Raw genomic sequence first — 15,844 nt, 5'->3', positions numbered from 1 at the left:
AACCGACTTGACGTCGTCGTCGCTGCCGGCCAAGTCCGACTCAAGACATCTGCCGGTGACGGAGTCCCACGAGAATCTACAACAGTCAAATTTGGCCTGCGGAGGTCTTTGTTTGCATCGTTCTCTCTGCGAAGAATCAGGCTGGTCACTTGAGGCGGGGATTCCGCAAACATTGCAGGTTGCCCAATTCGAACAGAACCATCTGCCAAAAGAAGAGGTCATAGTTCCGATTCATCAAGTCACCCTTGGAACCTCCGCAGCGCCGATGATCGACACCAGATGTGGCCGGCCTGGAGCGACCAAAATGAAAGCGGTTCATTCGAGGCAATAATTCGGAAGTTAGAATCCGCCAACTGTGGAATAAGCGGTGAGCTTAAGCGCACCTGCGTGCATCTGAAGGACTCTCTCCGCGAAAAAAAAAGCCGAATTGCAGATAAATGTCATTCATCTTAACGTAAAATTGGCCGTAAATTATCTCAATCCACTGACCTTTCCAGAAGAGTGCGGAAGCCTGTGAAAGATTAGCCTGTTGTTATGCCTTTCGGTGCGTGTGCTTTTTGTTAAGGATTCTGTCTTATCTTGCTAGCGTTAGTGCACCAGCCATAAGCAGATCTCATGGCAACTCGTCTTTTTAATTCCGCCGAATATTGATAATTTGGGGAGGCGCACTCCGCAAGTAGCTCTACTAGATACCTATACTCGTAGAATCTCTTGTAATCTTGGAAGTATTTAACATATATAGATTCATTGTTTCCCCTAAACCCTGGAAATGACCGAAACTATATTTATTAATTAAAGACTAGTAACGTAAAGGATAAGTGTTCGTAGTGCCGTACAGATCTCGCAGCGGAGTAAAGTGGAAACTCAGACATGACATCCATTTGGTGAAGTCATTCGGGTTGTCATGAGTGGTTTTTTTTAATCATGCTGGATTATTCAGATCCCTAGATAGACGATGATCCTGAGCCCATTGATGCCTTACAGTGAGCCTGACTCTGAGCACCCTCCTTGAAGCGGCGGCAGTCAAGATATATTGGCTTTGACCGTAGCCAAGGATCCACTGTAGTACATCAGATATTAATCTATTAAGTATTGTTAAAACTCCTATGACTATTAGGTCTTAAAATTATATATGTTCTTTTAAAACTGTCGTCCTCTAATTAAGCTAATTTGAATGTTCTAACCGTCCATTTATATTGACTGGCCTTCTTAGTGGTGCTTCTTAGCGATAGATAAGCTACTCGCAGAGTTAGATGCAGATGAGGTACCTATAACGATAGAAGAGGTAGGAGTGTGACAGATAGCAACGCGACCGGCCAAAGAGCAAGCAGCATGAAAGAGAAGATTGGCCGCGATGATTGATAAAGGAGATCCTCAGGGGGGCCTCCTTTACATAGTTATTACCTATGTTGTAGGTAGTCTCTGAGTAATTTAATTGTCAATACCAAGGCCATGGAATGAAGAAAGATTAATCGTTTAGGCAATTCTTTAGTTGGGGAAATGTTGAGGTAAAAGAAGGTCGAAACGAGCACTCTCTCCACTCGGAGAATCTCCGTCCCTCAAGCTTTGAGATCTTTATTGGAAGGTCAGAACGAAGCAGTAGATTTCTTCCCCGCACACGATGGTATCTTAGAAGATGCATATGGTTGTGCGTGAGGAAGCTGGTAGCGAGATCAGATTCTCCAAAAGAAGGCAGGACGGAGCAAAATGCCTTAATAAATATGGAGGCGCCACCCTCAAAGTTTGAGAGGTTAAACCAAGTCGCGAAAGCAATTTAACTCACATGATGGACAAAGACACGCGGATCCTCATCGTTGGAGCAGGCTGCTTCGGCACTTCGACCGCATACCACCTTTCACAGCGCGGTTACACTTCCATCCGCGTGCTGGATCCATACGCCCCTCCCTCCTGCGAAGCAGCCTCTACCGATATCAGCAAGGTTATCCGCAGCGACTACAACGAACCTCTATATGCACGTCTTGGAATCGAGTCTATTGAAGCGTGGCGGTCTTGGTCCCTGTTTCGTGGGCTCTACCATGTCCCCGGGTGGATTCTCAGCGCAGCGAACCTGTCCCGGCCCTTTGTCGAGGGTTCGATTGAGACATGTAAGAGGCTTGGAGTACAGGGTCTTGAGAAGCTCACGCCGGATCAGATCCGTAATCGCTTCTCTGTTGTCACGGGCAAGCTGGATGGATGGAATATCAATGTGTGGAACCCAACGGCCGGGTGGGCAGCTGCTGGTACAGCTATCGAGCGGATGGCAGGCGCTTCTCAGGAGAAAGGGGTGAAATACATTTCGGGGAAGACGAAGGGGAATGTGCAAGAGTTGATACTGGATGATATTACGGGCGAGTGCAAGGGAGTCGTCACAGCAGATGGCACGAGACACGAGGCGGATGTGGTCATCTTAGCCGCAGGAGCTTGGACACCTTCGCTACTAGACGTGAAGGGCCAGTTAACTGCCAAGGGGCACAGTGTCGCTCATATCCAGCTGACCCCTTCCGAAACGAAACACTATGCCTCGATGCCCATTATGGATAATCTCGAGCTGGGCTACTTCTTCCCACCTCAAGAAGATGGGATCTTCAAGATGGCTCACAGTCAATTCATCACCAACGTGCAAACCACCAAGTCTGGTATCACCACTTCTGTCCCACACACGTTTGTTCAGGCACCCACCGATGGCCTCCCTCTTGAGATCGAAGCCCAAATGCGCCGGAACTTGCGACGTGTGCTCCCCGAGCTTGCAGACAGACCCTTCTGCTATACACGGCTGTGCTGGGATGCTGATACGGCTGATCGGCATTTCCTTGTCACCCCTCATCCTGCTCACAAAAGTCTCTTCCTGGCAACCGGCGGATCAGCACATGGGTTCAAGTTCCTTCCTGTCGTTGGAAAATATGTCGCGGATTTGCTTGAGGGGACTCTGGACCCAGAGATCGTCAGTCAATGGCAATGGAGGGCTGGGCAGAAGAGTACTGCGAAGAATTTAGCGCATTTGGATCCGGAAATGGAGTTGAGCGACCTTACAGGGTGGAAGGGTAGACAGATACGTGAAATAAGCCATGCTTCTAAACTATGATTTGTCCAGATAAGAGGTGCGAGATTGAATGAGGTTGAATAATTAGCACACAGTTTAACTTCTGGTCATACAAATTGAGATAATCTTCCTAGAATATATACAAGAGAACATAAACAAAAGCCTTTATTACCACGTAGAAGCTCAAGTCAAGCTGAGCTTCCACCCGCCCAACATGACCATGGCATGCTCCCACGAGAACCGGGTTTCTTGCAAGGGATCTTTCTGCCGCTGTGCACTGAGCCTTTTCTGGAGTCTTCTTTCATCTTGTACCGACAGATCCCGCTGGCGCCAGACCATTTCCACAACTTCAATCGCAGGGGTAATGTTCTGAGGAACAACGAGTCATTAGTCAACCAACAGGGAAATAGATAGAAGAATATACATACACCAAATCGACGAATACCCTCCAGATCTTTAAACAACTGTAATACAGTGACCCTCTCCTCTTCCCTGCGAGCACAGCACCCTGCCAGGAAGAGAGGCCATAAAGGCGTAACTGCAGTACGCATCATATTTACCTTCTTTTCCAACATCAATGCCAATATCCGTTCGACATAAACATTCTTCTCCTCAGATTCCACTGTCGGGATACCAGAGCGATTAATAGGTGCTTTGCTCGAACAGATCTCGTGGAGAAGAAGAAGGGCCCCGAGCCTGTTCGCTTCTGCGATTGCAGCACACTCCATATTAGGATCGATATTTTCTGTGGGTATGTTTTGTTGAAGGCTATCGAGGTCCGTCCTGAGTTGATGAGCATCTTTACGGTTGATTTTTATGTTGCCATCCTCCCGAGCCCATGCTAATTCTGCTACTTGATCGATCATCAATAAGAGAGCAGGGCTCAATCCCATGTACGGATCAATCGTGTCTGATTTTTCCAGTATACTGTCCGGCAGAAGAGGCGATATATGAGATGAGGGAGGGGTGACCCGAAATGCAGTGCGGGCTAGAACTAAGTGGAAGGCGAAGTAACGATTGAAGAAACTGGCCAGATCTTGACTGTGACATGAGCGACCGGGGCGTTCTTTTCGTGTCCGAATTAAATTTTGGAACCCGTTAAGATGGGTGACCCATGAAGGGCGACTGTTATCTGAGATCTGCAATGGAATTAGGATATGCAATGGAATTAGGATAGATTCTCATCTTCAAGGAAGCAAGGGGGGTCCTACGTCAAACCAGCATAACATCAAGACCAGACCGAGCATCTCATCCAGCTCATTTTCCGCCCAGTTGTCTTTATTCAATAGGCCGCGCAGGTGATTTAATGCCCGATGGTGATGTTCCAATGCCGGAAGCCGGTACCGCTGATCTGACAGCTTGAGGGTATTGGCTGCGATGGCTAGGGCGGCATGATATAACCCCTCGGACTGCAGGGCCATGGGTAGGATGAGATATCGATATGGATTGTAATGTGCATTATCGACGAGAGTTGAGCTGCTGCAGATGATGTGTTCGAAATAAGACATGAGCACTGGATCGCAATCTGATCGCTGGCCAGGAGAGATGGTATTCAGCCAAGGCGACAACGGGCTTGGTTGTGAAAACGGCTTCATGCCTTTGTAATTGGGCTGTGTACCGTCAAAATGGATCTGAAGATCGATTATAGTCGTGTTTAAAAACATCCAGGTCCGATCAGCGCCTGTGTACTCCGGCTGTAGCGATAACCTATCGTCGACTTGCTCCAGTGATTCCCTCTTTCGAGCATCTTTTCGCTTGGACCATACCCCCGTTCTTCCATGGCAAACACCTCGGGCTAAAGATTCCTCATGCCAGACCAGACGGAGTCCGTATCCACACGGGGCATTGTTACGGGCGCAACGACGGCAAATTGGATGGGTTTCTTAATAAGTTTTCAATTAGAACCGTGTTGATGCAGGAGTATAATGGGAAATTACCATCGCATTTTATGCGTCGTGCACGACATGTCCAACAGCCTGTACGAGTTCTTGAAATTGCAGTCATTCTTCGTTTTACCCCGCATGAGAGGGTATTCCCCCCTATATACGGAGTATTATTATATATTATATGCGGGCCAAGGCGATAAGTATTCCTAGGTTTATTGGTATTCGTATCTTCTGGTTCATTTCTATTCGCTGGTATGTACGATGTATATCCACTTTCGGCTTTACCTTTTGGTTTGGTCTAGAATCTACTAACCTTGGAAGTTATAGGGCTAGAGGACGTTATCAGCCACCAACGCCCTAGACTTGAGAAGACCCAGTTCCTCGTCTTTTTGCGTTTCCCTGCAAGCTTGACGTATAGCTTCACCAAGTTATATCGACATATCCGCCCAGCTTGACCAGAACGGTCGGTCTCCCCTATTGAATTATCTCACGAACCATTTCACCTTTATCGGAACCAATATTGATCGGAAGCTCATCCTATGCGGCAGACTCGTCTATCACGCATATGATACTTGAAGGTGAGCTATACAGCTCATCCAAGGTATGATGGTTGTATACGTAGTTTTGAAGGGCAACCTCTCACCCATCGTGGGATTCCGCGTGGTTTTTATCGAACTATTCAGCTGTGAGGCCTTTGGAGGGCAGTATGATGTCCAGTTTCTGAGTAAAGGTAAGTCAATAGATTATTATACCAAAAGTACTATTCACAATGTAATAATAATGCACCTCGGCCTCGGGGAGCATAAAACATCTCACCCCGAGGCTTATTTCGCAACGCAAATATCGCCAGAATGCTATCTAAATTAATGGAAATTCAGCATTATGCACGATACTTTTATGAAATAATAAAACAAACTGCAGTGTTGGACCGGGGCCTTCGGAAAGTCGGATTCAACACTGGTACATTATACACGGGTATAACCCCCCCCCCCACATATAATCTCGCCTTCCTCCCAGGGCATCTCCACATCATCCCCCAACAAAGCTCACCATGGGTTTCAGCACTGCGGCCGAATTTGATCAGGTAAATATCGTCCATACTATTCCATGCCACTGCTTACATTTTCTAGGCATATAAAAGTGTGCGGGGTGCTTTTGCATCTGGCACCACCAAGAACAAGGAATGGAGGCGTCGTCAACTGAAACGTGCTTGGTGGATGATTGAGGACAACAAAAAGCGCATATGCGACGCCCTCTATACCGACCTGCATAAACACTATCAAGAAGCCTACATTGGTGACTGTGGTAATATTCAAGCAGATATTCTACGCACTCTCAAAAAACTGGATGAGTGGACCAAGGATGAGAGACCGGAAAAGTCCGATCCTCTCAACTTCCTAGGAGGAGCCACTGTCCGCAAGGAACCTCTTGGTGTGACTCTGATTATTGGCGCATGGAATTTCCCGGTCAGTCTGCTCTTGCAGCCAACGGTTGCTGCGATTGCTGCTGGATGTGCCGTTATTCTCAAACCGTCGGATGTGGCAAGTGCTACTCAAGATGTATTGATGGAAATCGTCCCCCAATATATGGACCAAGACGCGATCCGCTGTGTTTCCGCCGGTCCACGGGAGATGGGATACATCCTTGAACATCGCTTTGACCACATTTTCTACACTGGATCCCCCAATATTGCCAAGATCATCCATGCAGCAGCGGCAAAGCATCTGACCCCCGTCACACTCGAGTTGGGTGGTCAATGTCCTGCTATTGTTGCAGAGTCAGCGGATCTCGATTTGGCCGCAAAACACATTGCCGTTACCAAATTCATGAATGCTGGACAGGTAGGCTCACCCTGTTTACCCCCAGCCATCAAAAGCTAACTAACCTCAACTGAACACAGGTTTGCTTGAATGTAAACCATGTCCTCGTCCACCCAAGCCTACGAGAGCGCCTTGTCGCCGATTTGAGTCGACACTTTGACACGTTCTTAGGAGGCAAAGCCAACAACCCAGAGTATTACACACACATCATCAACGAGCGCAGCTTCGACCGCCTTGACAGTCTACTCCAGAAGACCTCCGGAAAAATCGTCTACGGTGGCCAGCGGGATCGTCAGAGTCTATACTTCGCACCAACGATCGTCACTGGAGTCAAGCCCAGCGATGTCCTTCTTTCCGAAGAGCTTTTCGGCCCGATTCTCCCCATTGTCGATGCAGACTTCGACACCGCGCTCTCTCGGACACGAGTGGGAGAGCATCCACTCGCAATCTACGCATTCACTACTCAAGTTGCCGAAAAAGCTCGGATCTTGAACGAAACCCAGTCCGGTGGCGTGACCTTCAACGACTGTGGTCTCCATGTAGCCGGTCGCGATGTGCCATTTGGCGGTGTTGGGAACTCCGGTCAAGGGCGTTATCATGGCCCACATGGTATCTTGACTTTCTCTCATCTCCGTACGCACATCAACGCCGTGCCTTCGTGGTTGGAAGGACTTCTCGCTGCCCGGTATCCCCCGTACTCGGTTCAGAAGGCCCACAAGATGATGGCACCTGTCACCCCGCCTTTTGACCGGGACGGCAATGATACGACTTTCGCTGCTCGCTCAAAGTGGGCCTTTGGCGTTGGGGTTCTCGCGCTTTCTACATTGCTTGTGACTCGACGGGATCAGATTGTCACTTTCGGTTCTAAGTGGCTCAAGTAATTTTAATATCTTGTATGTGTAGCAAATGGAACTAGTCTTATATTTTCTGGTTTTTTCCTATGATTAGCGGTGAGATCATCCCTTTGTTTCCATTTCTTTTGAGCGGGGAAGTTCTTGGAGATTCAGGGTGGGGTATAAATCGGCAATGAAGGAGAATTTCCGGATGCCCGTTTTAAGATAAGAGCGACACTGTAGACACTGCTGTACACAAAGTTAACCGGCATATTCGGAGATCAGGGCGAAATCACCGGATTATACCCAAGTGCCCAGTGCCCAGTGCCTATGTATCATCTAGCTAAACTATATGGTAACAATACAAAGTCAAAACGAGCTATGCCGAAAGCCAAATTGAAAATAGTATAAAGACAGCAAGGGCACAGTGGGAAGTAGAGTGAAAGAAACTGAGCTTCTTTTGCAAGCCACTTTTTGCCTGCCATTTTCGTATCGGGACATCTCCGACACATCATGAAGCTATCACTAGTTCTTCTGGGATTCAATGCCGTCCACAATTCCGGGATTGTCTTTGCTGCTCCACTAGACAGCTGGCCAGTCAGGTTCGGTGCGTCATCGCATGCGGTGGAAATGTTCAATACTGCCATCGAATGGAATGACAAGTACTGGGACGACGAGGCGGGCTATCTGATTACCTCAACAAGTAGTCCTGGACGCTATGATAGTCGACACTCGGCCTGGTATGCACCCCAACTGCTAGCCAGAAATGGACCGGGTGATGTTGCAAAAGCCATTCGTATCTTCGACAATGTCATCTCTGGTCAATATCTCGATCCATCTAAACAGTGGTATGGAGACTATCAACAAGCGCCTTCAGAACCGGAGCCTGGAACACTGGAATATCCCGACGATGGTCCATACAGTTCGGTAAGTCCACGCGTTGTTCCTTCACATGCTATTTCTCTAATATGATTATCGTCAAGTGGGATCCGAATATTCGCGATTTCGTGGGCTGCGCCTGGATTGTGGCCTTGAATGATTATGGCCACCTACTTCCAGCAGCAACGGTCTCCAAGGTGGAGAACTCCTTGCACATCGCAGCCAAGGGCGATCTCTATCGTGTTGGAGGAGTTGATGGCGACAATTCTTACCCCTGTTACTCCAATCCCTGGTTGATGCGGACCATTCTCCAAAACTGGGTTGGTGCACGAGTCGGAGACGCAAACTTGACGAACGCTGGTGAGAACTTCGCACAGGAAATCTACGACCTCTGGAGCATGCACCACACATTGTCTGAATTTAATTCTCCCACATACGCTGGTGTTGCCATGTGGGCACTGGCTCTCTGGAACCAGTACGGGACAAGTGACAGCTTGTTGAAGAAATATGGCCCGGAAATGCTCAAATACAGTTGGAATGAACTTGCCCAGCTTTATAATGCAAATCTGAAGAATATCGCTGGCCCTTGGGATCGCTCATATGGCTACGATATGAAGGAGTATGCATCTCTTACTGGTGCTGTTATTTGGGGTGTTGTTGGTTGCGAACAGGCCCCCGTCCCTCAGCAGAAGCTGGGAATGTTTCATCAGGATGATTTCGCGTTTTACCCTCTATTCGCCCTGGCAATGCCTGAAATGGTAAAATCTCTGCCTGCAAAGGCAAAGGCAAATTTGCTCAAATTCCCTGGAGAGCATATGTATACTTCGCAGGCTTATTCGCCGCCCTTCGACACTTATCCTCGCAATATCACTGCTTGGATGTCCAAAGATGTGACCATTGGCGCAGAAACAGTTGCCGAGACAGTTGTCGGAGGTCCTAGTATCAATCCCAGTCAATTCAATCCTGCCGTCATTCAGTGGGCTATTGACGATCATAAAATTGGCTGCATTTCACACTGGGTCACCGAGTCATCTATTCATGCCGTGGCCGCCTCTCGGTCTTTGAACATCTCATATCCAAATGCAACATCTGCGCACGGTTCGATTTCTTTCAACTTCTTGTTCAGTGGCCTCACGGTCAACAACGGGTTCAACGTAACTGGACTGGAAGGTTTACCTGGTTTGAATGTCAAGGTCTCGACAAACGCACAACCGGATTATACGATTACTTACAACACCGATCACTCCGTCAACGAATTCGTGTTTTACAACATCACGTACACGATGCCCGAGAATTTCACCGGGGTACCATTTGTGTCTCTTGAGGTAGTTTGAACCTATATATGAACCATATGTTATACAATTTGGTGTTTGATGTCAATACCAATTTTACGTGCTATATGACCCAAAAAGCATAAATACATAATCACATGCCCTCTCAACCCCCGGGAATATGCATGCATTACTCGTCCTTTTTCTCCTCCTCGGGCTGATCCTCTCCGTCAGTCGACTCCGATTGCGTCTGAGGAAGCCAAAAGCGTGCAATTATACCACCCAAGAACCGCTGATCAATCCACTTGACCAAACCATAGATAATCCAACCCCAGCCCCACAGAGACATGCCCATCATGCTTGTGACCAACAACACCGGACCAAGAATGAGCAACGACAGAACAGCCCAGAGCAATATCGATACTGCAGCGAAGACAAACACACCAGCCAAGAATACCAGAAGAGGAACCCCACAGCAAATCATCTGACAAATGATCAAGGTTGATGCAGCAGGGCGCTTCAATGCAGCTTCATATATCGCAGCTTGACGGGGCGGAGGGAGGAGCCAGGCGACCAGTCTCTGTATGTAGGACTCGAGGTAATCAAAGGCTTGGGGGAATAGTGTGGAGAACCATGTTGTGACGGTGGACCATATCGATGAAAACGAGAGATTGTTGTCGATGTCCTCGCCTTTTGGGGGAGCGTCGTCCGAAGGAAATTGACCAGGGATGGCGGGGTCGGTTAGGTCCTTTGTCGTTCGGTTCAGCTTTTTTGGTGCGCTTTTCTTAACCACTCCGCTGGTTGTTGATTGGACTTTGTCGGCAGGAAGTTGTCCGGTCACACCGCTGGTGACATTATCGAGGGACATTGTGAGGGCTATGGGATTTTTTCGCGATCAATAAGGGCACAGAGATGAAGGTAGGCTTTGTTCCAGTAAGGACAAATACGCTGAAACGAATAAATATCCGGAGTATCTATATCAATCAGGTGCGTAACATGACATGACGTATGGGGCGTTCTGCCAACTGGTTTGCGCCGATATTGATTCTGCGTCACCGCTAGCCACAGAGATGGCATTTAATTCACCTGAGACTACGCATCGGTACATTGTAGAGGAAAATTGAAGCAGTAATAGTTTAAATAACAGTAATATTTAAATCAAGAATAGAATAATCTCGTCGACTATTTCGGTGGGAAAATATGGTGAAAGGTGTAATCCAAAACAACGCTATGCTACGAATCATTGGTCAGAAGTGCCATCGCGATCGTCAAACATCATGAAATCGGCGTCGTCAACTTCATCTCCTACGACTCTCTTCCAAGACTGCTTTACAAGGTCGAGGGTGTCATCTTCGAATGCCAAATCGAGGCTCGACGGAGGGAAAACATAGCCGTTAGGAACTCCGTCCTCGGCAGTGACATGCCGGGACTCACCATTGCCAAGACGACCGCTATGGGTGTATCGCAATGACCACAGCACCCTAGCCGGGAGACCTTCTGCCCGAATTAGTCTATCCATGGCAGACTCAATAAGCGCTTGACCTTCCGGTCCAGCTAGTGCCACACTGCAATAAATAACACCTGTGACAATCAATTAGCCACTTGAACGACAATGTTGCTGACGAATCAAAATTTGAGGAGGGTGCTCGTGATCAGGTGAAAAGGTTTTCAACATAGCAAGTTCAGGCAATGTAGATAAGTTTTTGAAAAAAATCATCATGCGAGCGGTGTGGGAGAACATATCAGACAGAACTGCACAGGGGTTGACTTACTCTGCTGGTGTGGACACTCGCCAGTATCGCTTGAATGAACCTGGAGATAGACCGGCGGGGATTTGGGGCTGTCCAACGTATCCCCTGGGAACATGAGAACTGCAGTTGCAGGTACAGGAGCACCTTCAACTGTAACAGGGAAAAGAGACGGGAAAGTAGCGAACACAACACTGATCGAGCGGGCAATCTCAACCAATGGTGTCGAACCTTCTTTGGAAGTATCCGACATCTTCTTCGAGGTAAACAAATATTTCGACTGAACAGACCCTTCATTGCCTAGGTTCAACAGAAAAGGGTGTTCGGAATGTTCAGAGCCTGTCCGCCATAAGCAATCATTAATCTGCGTGTCCAGGGCATATACGCCTCCTCCCACAGCGGATGCACGACAGGCAGCTTGTAGTATTTCAGCTCCACCACCATACTTAGCAATCACAGCTCCAAACCCAGGGCCAAGGTGGCCAATGGAGGACAGATGTCTTTGGATCCTAGGCACAGCATAGCTGGCGGGTGTATCTTGCTGAGAAAGCTGCGACAGGGACAGCGACAGCAAAGGATTGTGAAGTTCCTCCGGGACATTGAAATTGGAAGCCAGGTAGTCATTCAAGGGCATTGACATATCCTCATCTTCATTTGAAGCTTCATCCTCTTTGGATTTGGTGATATGACGCAATAACCGCATGAGGGTTCTCTTGGACTTCATGCTGATATGAGTTGCAGCAAACACATCCTCTCGGTTGCCCGGTACGCGGTATAAAACCTTTTCCGCACCAAGCTCACCAGTTTTAGAATCCGGCTGTTCAGGCGCGTAAATCCACCAGCTACCAACAGCCATGAACTCTAACTGACGAAAGACCTTTGAGGACACGAGCGCTGACATTAGTTGAGAACGGGCATATAAAAGGTAAGGGGACAGGGACAGGGTGTAAGCACGGCTGGATGCAAGTTTGGGGGAGATGCTTGTGTCCTCGTTTAGAGGAGAAGCATCAAGTTTGAAGATTGAGGCATCTTTGAACAGTGATGTACTCGTGTCTGCTTGGCGATGTCATATTAGCCATGAAGCAGACAGCCACACAAGAGATAACTCACCTTTATTGACTTTTTCTACCCACTCTTGGGCCTCATCAAGACTAAAGGCTGCATCTGACCCACCATAGTACTGGTTTGAGTCCATGTGAAGAACCTTCTTTCCAGATCGTGAGAGGGCCCTTTGGGAGTGTGAGTGCTCAACTCACAACCACCCTAAGATAGTCACTCACAGTGCCAGAAGGGACTGAGAGATCCCAGTCCCATCAATGACCACATCCCAAGTCGTGTCTGACAAAGTTTCCATGGTGTGTAAAATCAAGAACAAAGTCCTAGCTGCAGGTAAGTCCGAGTATTACAGCCAAATTTGGCAGCTCAAGCTGTCATGAAGTTGAAAAGTGGGATATTTAATGCAACTGAAGCATTCCCGGTCTTTCCATAAGCTTCGATGCTGGAAATCCCATCAACTTGAGGTTGTTGGGGGAAAGAAGAAGAAGAAAAGAAAAAATTGGAGAAAAACGCGGGAAGTGCGCGTGAAGGCGGTCACTCGGTCCCCACTTCAGTCGACAGCCCTGGAAGGACTTCGACAACAAAAATATTTTAAAATCGACCTTGAAGAATATTTTATAAAGAAAACAATATAATATTTTTGGCGGAATCAATTCCAACTATCTACAATGGCATGTATTATACAGAATTTTGAACATTGGGGCATGCGCTACACGAGCCTTTCTCTGTTCCTCTTAGAGGTACCTGGTTGCTTCCCGAAGATATATATGCTTCAAGTATGACTCTTATCAGCTTCCTTCTCTGCGGCCCCATGAGCTTGCTCTTTCTCTTCTGCCTCTTTTTCTGTCCTTCCATCTTCACCCAGCTTCACATTCTTCAAGAACAACATCACAATAAGCATCAAGGAAAGTGAAACAAGGCCTGCAATCGCAAGTAGTCTTTGCGACTCTCGGTAGCTGCGATTAATGGCATCCCGAGCCTCAGTACCCATGGCATATTTTCGAGCTACCACAATTGATCCGAAGATAGAATTGGCTTGACCCTTCAGTTCACTAGGAAGATATTGCTGCAGCTTGTTCGGGAGAGTGTTTCGCCATATTGCCCCAGCGACGCTATTTGAAAGCATCGGTTAGAAGGGAATCAAATATATGACTAGGTGTGGCTGCTTACCTCGTGCCAATTGCACCACCCACGCTCATCGATGCGAAGAATACTGCAGTCACAACGGAAACATCCTGCCGCGAGACGACGGCCTGAACTGAGACCTGTGCAGCCGTTTGGTAGAACCCACGACCAATACCAATCAATGATTTGGCTGCCACGAAAGATGCTTCATTTCCACTGCGCCCATCTCCCATGTCTACCAGATAGAGAAGTACACCCATTCCAAGAACGCAGAGCGGAACGCCGATCAGCACCCAAATCTGGGAGCGCTTGGTATATTTCATGAAGAAAGCCGCGAATATGCCGGCCACCTGAAAGGCCACACGGAGGGAGTTACTAGATTTGACGTCAGTCTTATGAGGAGGAAAAGACAGCAGCGAGTATAATCAGTGAGAAATGGGGCGGGGGTTGTACTCAATTCTGGTTGCAGGTCCCGGCGAGAAGTTACCAGCTACCTGAAGGTAGCTTGTGAAGAAGACACTGAACACTGAATAATGGAAGAAATCCAATGCCCCAAGAAGACATGCAGCTGCCACTGTGCGGTTCTTGACCATACGGTAAGGCACGAATGGTTTCTTCGCAAACCATGTGTCCCAACATAAAAACGCTATTATGAAAACAACGCCTAGGACCAGCATAGCGATGAACGATCCGTTGGTCCATGCGCCACTGTTATTAGAGCCCGTCAAGGACAAAGGAACCAAAAGGAGAGACAATCCAGCCACAAGGAGAACAGCGCCTGGCAAGTCAAGCTCAATCCAAAACAATCGGTACACCTTCTTCCACCAGGCATCGCTGGTTTTCCAGCCCAATGCCTCAGACACAGATATCGGAGATGGTGCCCGACGTTGATAAAACAGCATGGTACCGATCAATGGTAGTGATGCAACAGGCAAGATAATCGCCCACATGCCCCATCCCCACCGCCACGTTGAATGATCGAGGATGCGCTGAGCGACGATGGTACCAAGGTAAAGAGTCGGAATTGTGGTGAGAGAGTCAGGTAACGTTGACCAGATACCGCGATTGACTAACGAGGTCATATCCGCCACAAAGATTTGTTGTGTAAGGGCAAATCCAGTCGATCCGATAGCGTCGAAGATACCGGCAACCTGTGAAATACAACAATCATCAGCACGGGGTAAAATACTGGGCGAATCTAGAGAGAAGGCCTCTTACTATGTATTGCGTAATGTTCGTGCAGGCTGCCCAAATGGCATAACCCAAAACAGACATCAGAATGGACAAGATGAACATTTCAGCCCTACCAAAAACCTAGCCATCACGGTAAGCAATATAAAAACGTTATCAAACTCCAGAATACTGACATCTCCTAACTTTGCAACAACGGGATAGGCGGAGATACGCGCAATGTTCATGACCACCCGGGCTGCGCTCATGGCAGAGTGCTGCTTGAAGGCACTGGTTGTGTATGCAGCATACACCTGGGTTGAATAATCGGCGAAATTGATAGCTAATGTACACAAAAACAGTCTGGCCAGCTATTAGTAAATGAATCTGCTGTGTAATCTGTCTGCAATGACACACCCTGTAAAGACAATGATCAAGCCTTGCTTGGTCCAGGCCTTTCGAAGCACATCAGCCCTATAGACTCCAGGTTGAAGGCTGGAAAGGCTTGGGTGCTTTTCGAGATATTCCTCCTGGTGAACATTCTCATCAGTTTGACTGCTCTCATTGTTTGATGGTGCCACCGCAATGGACATGTCCCCTTCTTGCTTGGCCATAGCGGTAGTCGCATATATTTAGTGAGAGTGCATATGTTTCTCAGGAAAGGGACACAGAGATTATTTAAATAAAATGCCTTAGTCCTCAAAAGTAAAAACGAAGCCGGATCTTGCCGCACTATACACAGAACTACCTTCGAAAAGTAGCAAGAACAGTAGCGATACACCGAATAGCTGGAACGGATTGGAAGACCTAACTTGTTCGCCCCACACCGGCTTTCCTAGAAGAAGTAGGCAGGCTCTCTTAAACCGCGAATATTACCTAGGTATATAAAAAAGTGGAAACCAAACTTAATCTTATCAATCATATGCCAGAAAAGAAAAGCGAACTTTGCCCGAAACAGGTAATTGAGACGAGAAGGGACGCGTCCCTTCGTATTTTGTAAAGGTGCCAAGATGGCC

At 47.8% G+C, this 15,844-nt stretch overlaps 7 protein-coding genes across 7 annotated transcripts; 3 read left to right on the top strand and 4 right to left on the bottom strand.

Annotated features, from left to right (window-relative positions):
* Positions 1 to 1,786: 1,786 nt before the first annotated feature.
* N7455_005082 (NAD(P)/FAD-dependent oxidoreductase) lies at positions 1,787 to 3,082 on the top strand (the record flags this gene model as incomplete). The annotated part of the gene is made up of 1 exon (XM_040957563.2): positions 1,787 to 3,082. One exon carries the CDS (start codon positions 1,787 to 1,789, stop codon positions 3,080 to 3,082), a length of 1,296 nt encoding a protein of 431 aa, XP_040811920.2.
* Positions 3,083 to 3,223: 141 nt separating this feature from the next.
* Positions 3,224 to 4,704, bottom strand: N7455_005081 (fungal specific transcription factor domain-containing protein; the record flags this gene model as incomplete). The annotated part of the gene is made up of 3 exons (XM_040957586.2): positions 3,224 to 3,409; positions 3,469 to 4,179; positions 4,252 to 4,704. 3 exons carry the CDS (start codon positions 4,702 to 4,704, stop codon positions 3,224 to 3,226), a joined length of 1,350 nt encoding a protein of 449 aa, XP_040811883.2.
* A 1,273-nt stretch (positions 4,705 to 5,977) lies between these two features.
* N7455_005080 (uncharacterized protein) lies at positions 5,978 to 7,627 on the top strand (the record flags this gene model as incomplete). Its single annotated transcript, XM_040957602.2, has 3 exons — positions 5,978 to 6,010; positions 6,057 to 6,767; positions 6,827 to 7,627. 3 exons carry the CDS (start codon positions 5,978 to 5,980, stop codon positions 7,625 to 7,627), a joined length of 1,545 nt encoding a protein of 514 aa, XP_040811893.2.
* A 465-nt stretch (positions 7,628 to 8,092) lies between these two features.
* N7455_005079 (uncharacterized protein) lies at positions 8,093 to 9,792 on the top strand (the record flags this gene model as incomplete). Its single annotated transcript, XM_040957665.2, has 2 exons — positions 8,093 to 8,506; positions 8,563 to 9,792. 2 exons carry the CDS (start codon positions 8,093 to 8,095, stop codon positions 9,790 to 9,792), a joined length of 1,644 nt encoding a protein of 547 aa, XP_040811975.2.
* Positions 9,793 to 9,919: 127 nt separating this feature from the next.
* N7455_005078 (seipin co-factor family protein) lies at positions 9,920 to 10,597 on the bottom strand (the record flags this gene model as incomplete). Its single annotated transcript, XM_040957668.2, has 1 exon — positions 9,920 to 10,597. One exon carries the CDS (start codon positions 10,595 to 10,597, stop codon positions 9,920 to 9,922), a length of 678 nt encoding a protein of 225 aa, XP_040811899.1.
* A 372-nt stretch (positions 10,598 to 10,969) lies between these two features.
* Positions 10,970 to 12,831, bottom strand: N7455_005077 (putative Rab geranylgeranyl transferase escort protein; the record flags this gene model as incomplete). Its single annotated transcript, XM_040957539.2, has 4 exons — positions 10,970 to 11,310; positions 11,502 to 12,530; positions 12,588 to 12,706; positions 12,758 to 12,831. 4 exons carry the CDS (start codon positions 12,829 to 12,831, stop codon positions 10,970 to 10,972), a joined length of 1,563 nt encoding a protein of 520 aa, XP_040812021.2.
* A 474-nt stretch (positions 12,832 to 13,305) lies between these two features.
* N7455_005076 (uncharacterized protein) lies at positions 13,306 to 15,442 on the bottom strand (the record flags this gene model as incomplete). Its single annotated transcript, XM_040957608.2, has 6 exons — positions 13,306 to 13,645; positions 13,704 to 14,033; positions 14,112 to 14,809; positions 14,877 to 14,972; positions 15,026 to 15,191; positions 15,246 to 15,442. The coding sequence occupies 6 exons, from the start codon at positions 15,440 to 15,442 to the stop codon at positions 13,306 to 13,308; spliced, it is 1,827 nt and encodes a 608-aa protein (XP_040812010.2).
* Positions 15,443 to 15,844: the final 402 nt, after the last annotated feature.

Source organism: Penicillium solitum (genome assembly GCF_028829755.1).
Source record: "Penicillium solitum strain IBT 25940 chromosome Unknown utg000003l_segment0_segment0, whole genome shotgun sequence".
Classification (NCBI taxonomy): Eukaryota; Fungi; Ascomycota; class Eurotiomycetes; order Eurotiales; family Aspergillaceae; genus Penicillium; species Penicillium solitum.
Note: the sequence above shows the minus strand (reverse complement) of the source record. Positions and strands in the feature narration are given on the sequence as shown.